Consider the following 7,774-nt stretch of genomic DNA (forward strand, 5'->3'; position numbering starts at 1 on the left):
GGATTACAGGCTTGAGCCACCGCGCCCGGCCTGTTTTTCTGTTTTTATTTGAGACGGAGTTTCACTCTTGTCGCCCGGGCTGGAGTACAATGGGGTCTTGAACTCTGACCTCAGGTGATCCACCCGCCTCGGCCTCCCAAAGTGCTGGGATTACAGGCATGAGCCACTGCACCCGGCCTGTTTTTCTGTTTTTTAAGATGAGGTCTTGTGCTGTCATCTAGGCTGGAGTGCAGTGGCACCCTTATAGCTCACTGCAGCCTCAAACTCCTGGGCTCGAGTGATTCTCCTGCCTCAGCCTCTCAGTAGCTGGGACCACAGGCACGTGTCACCATGCCTGGCTAACTAAAAGAAAATTTTTCTTTTGGGCTGGGCAGAGTGGTTCATGCCTGTAATCCCAGCACTTTGGGAAGCCGGGGCGGGCGGATCATGAGGTTAGGAGATTGAGACCATCCTGGCTAACATGGTGAAACCCCGTCTCTACTAAAAATGCCAAAAATTAGTCAGGCATGCTGGCAGGCGCCTGTAGTTCCAGCTACTCAGGAGGCTGAGGCAGGAGAATGGCATGAACCCGGGAGGCGGAGCTTGCAGTGAGCAGAGATCGTGCCACTGCACTCCAGCCTGGACGACAGGGCGAGACTCCATCTCAAAGAAAAAAAAAATTTTTTTTTTCTTTTTTAGAGATGAGTGTCTCACTTTGTTGTCCAGGGTGGTCTTGAACTCCTGGGCTCAAGCCATCCTCCTGGCTTAGTCTCCTGAAGTTCTGGGATTACAGGCATGAGCCACCATGCCCAGCCTAGTTTTTTTTTTTTTTTTTTTTTTCCCCGCTCTTATTAGTGAATTAGTTTGGTTCTGTGCAACAAGGAGAACCTGGGAGCTGGCCCAGAAGAGGATGTTCCTTAGAAACCAGGAGAAAGGGGCAAGATTAGGAATGGTCACACAGCAATAATTTAGACCCCATCACACCATCGTGCATGTTTGAGTGTGTGTGTGTATTTGTGTGTATATGCATATGTGTAGGCTGGGCACAGTGGCTCATGCCTGTAATCCCAGCACTTTGCAGGGCAAGGCAGGCTGATCATTTGAGGTCAGGAGTTCGAGACCAGCCTGGCCAAGATGGTGAAACCCCATCTCTACTAAAAATAAAAAAAATAAGGCCGGGCACGGTGGCTCATGCCTGTAATCCCAGCACTTTGGGAGGCCGAGGCGGGTGGATCACGAGGTCAGGAGATCAAGACCATCCTGGCCAATATGGCGAAACCCCATCTCTATTAAAAAAAAATAAGGCCGGGCACGGTGGCTCATGCCTGTAATCCCAGCACTTTGGGAGGCCGAGGCAGGCTGATCATTTGAGGTCAGGAGTTCGAGACCAGCCTGGCCAACATGGTGAAACCCCGTCTCTACTAAAAATACAAAAATTAGCCGGGCGTGGTGGCGGGCACCTGTAATCCCAGCTTCTTGGGAGGCTGAGGCAGGAGAATCGCTTGAACCTGGGAGGCGGAGATTGCAGTGAGCCAAGATCGGGCCATTGCAGTGCAGCCTGGGTGACAGAGCGAGGCTCTGTTTCTTTTTTTTTTTTTGAGGCGGAGTCTCACTCTGTCACCCAGGCTGGAGTGCAGTGGCCGGATCTCAGCTCACTGCAAGCTCCGCCTCCCGGGTTTACGCCATTCTCCTGCCTCAGCCTCCCGAGTAGCTGGGACTACAGGCGCCCGCCACCTCGCCCGGCTAGTTTTTGTATTTTTAGTAGAGACGGGGTTTCACTGTGTTAGCCAGGATGGTCTCGATCTCCTGACCTCGTGATCCGCCCGTCTCGGCCTCCCAAAGTGCTGGGATTACAGGCTTGAGCCACCGCGCCCGGCGAGGCTCTGTTTCAAAAACAACAACAAAAACCCCACAAAATACATGAATATGTGTGTGTGTCTCACACTCTCTTGTCCCTATGCCCCATGAGGCCCCAGCAACTGTGGCTGGAGCCCAGCAGTGAGGGTCGCTCCTGATTCTCAGGGACATCCCCCTGGTTTCTCCTGGTTTGGTGGTGGGTGGGGTTTCTTGGGCCAGGGTTGGGCAGCTGCAGCCTAGTGGTCAGGTCCTTGCCTCCACCCATTTGTGCCTGCAGGTATCTGGAGATCTGCTCAGCAGAAGGCCAAGACACCCTATTCCTGAGGGCCAAGGATGAGGCTAGCGCGAGGTCGTGGGCGAGTGCCATCCAAGCCCAGGTCAACGCTCTGATGCTGCGGGTCAAGGATGAGCTGCAGGCACTGCTGGCAGCCACCAGCACAGCTGCGACCCAGGACATCAAGCAGATTGGCTGGCTGACTGAGCAGGTGCCTGCTGGGCCTGGGACCCATCCCTCCCTCTCTTCTGCTCCTTTGGAGCTGGCCCTGTTCCCAGTGCCCCGGCCACCTTGCCCCACCCAGGTCCTCTGCCTTCTCTTCCCCTACCCATCCTCACTGCTGTTTTGTCCCCTGCAGCTGCCCAGTGGGGGCACGGCCCCCACCCTGGCCCTGCTGACTGAAAAGGAACTGCTCCTCTACTCTTCTCTCCCTGAGACCTGCGAGGCCCTGAGCCGGCCAGTCCGTACTGCCCCACTCATCGCCACCAGGTACCCATGGGCAGGGGCAGTATGTCTCCCCCAGAACTTGCTGCGAGATGCTCCAGCAGGGCCCCAGAAGCTGGGAACTCCAGCCCTGTCCACTCTCAGCTATTCCCCAGGTGACCTGAAGCAAGTCTCTGCCCCGTCTGGGCCTCAGTTTCCTTATCTGTAAAATGGGTGCTTGGAACAAAAGGATATAAAGTCCCCACTAGCCACTCATTCATTGACACTTATGCCTTATGCTGCATGGGTCAGAGGGCACAGAGCTGACCCCAACCTCTCTGGAGGTTCTCGCTGCCTCCAGAGAGAACCTTGTCTGGTTGGGGAGACAGATCCAGGAACAGCCATTACAGTGCAGAGTTTGTAGGAGCCACTTAACTCTGTAGGGGTAGTTGAGGAAGGCTTCAGGGAGGAGGTGACATCTGAGCTGGACTTTGATGGATGAGTAGAAGTTTTCTGTTTAAGAAAGGGTGAAAGAGCATCCCATGCAGAGAGAACATCATGGTCAAAGGTACAGAGGCATGAAGGGCCATAGCGTGTTCATGGAACTATGAGTTTGTGATAACCAGAATTCATGAAGGAAATGGAGAGAAGGGAGTTGGCAGGGCCCGATCTTGCAGAGCTTCTTTTGCCTGATTAAGGAATGTTAGCTTTATCTTAAGAGTTTGGCAGTGTTGAAGGGTTTAAGCTGGGGAACGAGGTGCTCTGGTTTCTTTAAGAGAATCCCTGTGGCTGCCACGTGGAAAATGCAGCAGAGTACAGGATGGAAGTGGGGAAGCGCTGCAGTCGTGCAGGAGAGATGGTGGTGGCTGGGGGAGGTGGAGGTGGGCGGCAGGAGCAGATGGAGAAGAAAGGCAGCATTGGCATTGGAAACCACATGGGTGTAAAATTAACAGGGCTCTGTGCTTGCCAGATGGGGCGGGTGAAGGAGGGGTCTGGAATGAACAGGAGGTTTGGAGCTGGTGTCTGGGTGAGCGTGGGACGGGGGGTGGGGGTGGAAAGGGAGGAGGCTGGAGCAACATGCTGAGTCAAGTCCAGAGTGTGTGTGGGATGTAGAGGGAGCTTGGATAGGAAGCTTGGGGACTCAAGGGTCTGCAGCTCAGGGCTAGAAAGTGGAAGGCTGGCGTCAGCAGCAGTCTGAGGGGGAACTGAGCTATAGGAGAAAGAGTGGGTGAAGGGAGGAACAAAGAGGGATATGGGGCAGAACTCTTAGGTCTGCCCCAGAGAGGGGCAGTTGGCTTACCAAGGCCACACAGCAAGTGACAGTCAAGCTGCAGGGGTCTGAAGTCCTTGTCACCCACGTCTCCTTACCTCAGGCTGGCTCTGGCCCGTGTGTCAGGAGCCTGCTGGCTACTAGGGATAATTAGGTCCTGGATTGTCTACCTAATCAAGTGATTCAAGTCAGGCAACAAATGTTTATTGAGCACCTGCTGTGGTCAGGCATAGTTTTACTTACTGGGAATACAGTGGTGAATGCAAGATCAACATTTCTAACCTAGCTGATATCCTAGTGAAAAAGACAGTAAAAAACCAACAAAAACAAACAATAAAAAGTATAATTTCTGGTACCATGATGAAAAAGTAAGGCTAGTGAGTGACAAGGGTGCTATTTTGGACTGGCAGAAAGCTTCGCAGAGGAAGTGACATTTAAACTAACATCTGAAGGAAGTGAGGGAGTGAGCCATGCAGATAATCAGGGAAGCGTGTATAGGCAGAGGGAACAGCATATGCAGAGGTGCTGAGGCAGGCGTGTGCTAGGTGTGTGTGAGGATGCCAGTATAGCCGGAGCCAAGGGAGCAACGGGGAGGGTGGCAGGAGATGTCTCCTGCTGAGTCAATCAGTGCCCCCTGGCAAGTCCTGTCCTGTTAGGTGGTAAAGGATTTACAGGGTTTTTCCCAGGTCACTGGCCCCTTTGCCCAGAACTATTTGCCCCCTGCCTGAGGCCTCATGCTCAGCCCTCTGCCCCTCACCCCCAGACTGGTGCACTCAGGCCCCTCCAAGGGCTCAGTGCCCTACGATGCAGAGCTCTCTTTTGCCCTGCGCACGGGCACGCGTCACGGTGTGGACACTCACCTGTTCAGCGTGGAGTCACCGCAGGAGCTGGCTGCCTGGACCCGCCAGCTGGTGGATGGCTGTCACCGGGCCGCCGAGGGTGTGCAGGAGGTGTCTACAGGTGTGCTGGGAGGATCTGGGAGTGTCCCTCTGGTAATGAGCCTCTTATCCCCAGGGGCATTCAAGCTTCCTTCTTTAGGGCACTTCAGGAGGGGACAGAAAATGGGGTTTGGAGGTCAAGGTGGGTGGATCACCTGAGGTCAGAAGTTTGAGACCAGCCTGGCCAACATGGCAAAACCCTGTTTCTACTAATAATACAAAAATTGGCTGGGTGTGGTGGCTCATGCCTGTAATCTCAACATTTTGCGAGGCTGAGGCGGGTGGATCACTTGAGGTCAGCAGTTGAAGACCAGCCTGGCCAAAATGGTGAAACCCTGTCTCTACTAAAAATACAAAAATTAGCCAGGTGTGGTGGCGGGCGCCGGTAGCCCCAGCTACTCAGGAGGCTGAGGCAGAAGAATTGCTTGAATCTGGGAGGCGGAGGTTGTAGTGGTCCCAGATTGCACTACTGCACTCCAGCCTGGGCAACAGAGCAAGACTCTGTCTCAAAAATAATAATAATAATAATAATAATAATAATAATAATACAAAAATTAGCTGGGCATGGTAGTAGGTGCCTATAGTCCCAGTTATGCAGGAAGCTGAGGAACAAGAATCGCTTGAACCCGGGAGGTGGAGGTTGTGGTGAGCTGAGATAGTGCCCGCTGCACTCCAGCCTGGGTAACAGAGTAAGACTGTTTCTCCAAAAAAAGAAAAAAAAAAAGGAAGTTGGGTTTGGGCCCTCTGTTTTGGATGTGCAGGTGCCCTGGCAGGCAGAGACTCTTCTCCCTGGAGTTTTCTTGCTCCAGCTTTGTCAATCTGCTGGTGAGGATGTGAGAGACGGCACTTGGGGTACGGTTGCCAGAGGAAATACAGGACACCCAGCCTCATTTGAATTTCAGGTTAACAATGAATACTTTTTTCATAGAAGTATGCCCAAATTAGTCATTGTTTATCTGAAACTTAAATTTAGCTGGGCAACTCTGCAGGTCTCCAAGGGTGGTGCTTGGTCGATCTGATGATGCCTTTATCAGGAGTGAGCCTCCAGTCCATGGCAGATTTTAAGCTCCCCCTTTCTACTTGTGGACTGGAAGTGGGTGTAGGTCCTCTGAGGGTGGGGGTGATGACTCTCTGCAGGGTGGGTGTACAGGTGCCACGACAAACAGTGAGCCTCCTGTCCCTGGAGGCATTCAGGCCCCACTTTGTAAGCTGCGGTGGGGGTTGGAGGTTGGGGTGTAGTCTCTGAGGTGCCAGCTGTGCCTGTACCTATGTGCCCTCCCTGCAGCCTGCACATGGAACGGGCGTCCCTGCAGCCTGTCTGTGCACATCGACAAGGGCTTCACACTGTGGGCGGCTGAGCCAGGTGCAGCCCGAGCTGTGCTCCTGCGACAGCCCTTCGAGAAGCTGCAGATGTCTTCAGATGATGGTGCCAGTCTCCTTTTCCTGGACTTTGGAGGTGCTGAAGGCGAGATCGTGAGTGAGGGGCTGCCTTTGCACCCTGGGGAGGAGGGGGTGTGCACTCTTGGAGGCCAGGCTGGCCAGGGCCCTGACTCTTCTCTCCATCCACCCTGCAGCAGCTGGACCTGCACTCGTGTCCCAAAACCATAGTCTTCATCATCCACTCCTTCCTCTCAGCCAAAGTCACCCGCCTCGGGCTGTTGGCCTAGAAGTCGCCGGATGCACTAGCCCTGAAGAGGGGTGTCCATGACATGGCCTGAGCTGGGCCTCCACTGACTGCCTGCTCACCTCTGGGCTGAGGGAAGGGAGAGGAGAGGAACAAGGGCCTCCGAGACCCCACCCCTGAGGGGAGACTGGATTGGTCTTGGGGCCCAGGGCCCAGGACCCAGACCCAGGACAGAGTGGACTCTGCCTGTGATGGGGTGGCCTTCCTGCTGCCCCCCTCCACTAGTGCCTTTTGCGGAGAGATATTTTGTGTACACAGAAGCCATTCCGAGTCTGGGACCTGCCCCTGTGCGGATCCTGACCCCAGCCAACAGCTGAGCTGCCAGGCCTCCTTGAGGCCCCTAAACCACCCCCAGAGGTCCCATCTGAAGCTGGAGTCCCCTGGGGTCAGCGGCAAGAGAAACAAGAGGAGACTTTGTTTGTTTTTCCCCTCAGCCCTGCCACCTTGAGGAGTCTGGTTTTTCTTTTCATCCTCTCTCTCCTCCTTACTCTTGGATAAATAAACAGCCTGTGAGCACACAGGCAGCCCGGCCCAGTGTCTGTGGTCTGTGCCTTGGCCTTTGGGTCCTGGGGTGGTCCCTGCAGTCCCAAGATGGACAAGACCAAGGACTGGGGCACCTTTCCCTGGAGAAGAACAGACTTTTACCACATGGGCCAAAGAGAGTGTATTGGTTATCTATTGTTGTGTGACAAATTACCCCACATTTTTTGCAGCTTAAAATGACAAATATTCATTATCTTTTAGGTTCTGTGGGTCAGGGATTTGAGAGAGGCTAAGCTGAGTTGTTCTTGTCTCAGGGTCGCTCATGAGGTTGCAGTCAAATTGTCGGCTAGGGCTGCAGTCATCTGAAGGCTTGACTGGGGCTGGAGGATCCATTCTAATACTGCTCATGCACATGGCTGTGGGTAGGAGGTCTCCGTTCCTCACCATGTAGGGCTAACCCTAGAGCTGCTGCTTGAGTTTTCTCATGATATGGCAGTTGGCTTTCCCCACAATGAGACAGAAGAGAGAGCAAGGAGGAAGCCACAAACAGTGCCTCTTACGACCCAGTCTTGGAAGCCATACACTGTTGCTTCTGCTTTGTTCTATTTGTTAGAAGTGAGTCACTAAGTTCAGTCCACACTCAAGGGGAGGGGAATTAGGCTCCACTTCTTGAAGAAAGGAATGTCAAATAATTTGTGGATCCATTTCAAAGCCATCTTGGAGAGCTTCAGGACCCTTTCCTGCAGAAGGGAGGTGGAGTGGAATGTGTTTGGTGCTTCGGAAACTGCGATGTGCTGGCTGGATGTGACTCCCTACTAAAATCACAATGACAACAGCAATGATGGAGAATTTTTTTTTTTTTTTTT

At 53.5% G+C, this 7,774-nt stretch overlaps 1 protein-coding gene across 3 annotated transcripts in view; it reads left to right on the forward strand.

Moving 5' to 3' along the window:
* The window catches only part of SNTA1 (syntrophin, alpha 1), a 35,990-nt gene extending 29,027 nt beyond the window's left edge, over positions 1-6,963 (forward strand). For all 3 annotated transcript variants that reach the window (XM_011959554.1, XM_011959562.1, XM_011959570.1), the window contains exons 4-8: positions 2,114-2,321; positions 2,469-2,599; positions 4,567-4,763; positions 6,027-6,214; positions 6,316-6,963. In XM_011959554.1, the coding sequence (XP_011814944.1) occupies positions 2,114-2,321; positions 2,469-2,599; positions 4,567-4,763; positions 6,027-6,214; positions 6,316-6,408 (817 nt within the window). In that variant the 3' untranslated portion in view covers positions 6,409-6,963. The remainder of the gene's footprint in view (positions 1-2,113; positions 2,322-2,468; positions 2,600-4,566; positions 4,764-6,026; positions 6,215-6,315) is intronic.
* The last annotated feature ends 811 nt before the right edge of the window (positions 6,964-7,774 follow it).

The sequence above is a fragment of the Colobus angolensis genome, unplaced genomic scaffold (genome assembly GCF_000951035.1).
Source record: "Colobus angolensis palliatus isolate OR3802 unplaced genomic scaffold, Cang.pa_1.0 Scaffold114, whole genome shotgun sequence".
In the NCBI taxonomy this organism is placed as follows: Eukaryota; Metazoa; Chordata; class Mammalia; order Primates; family Cercopithecidae; genus Colobus; species Colobus angolensis.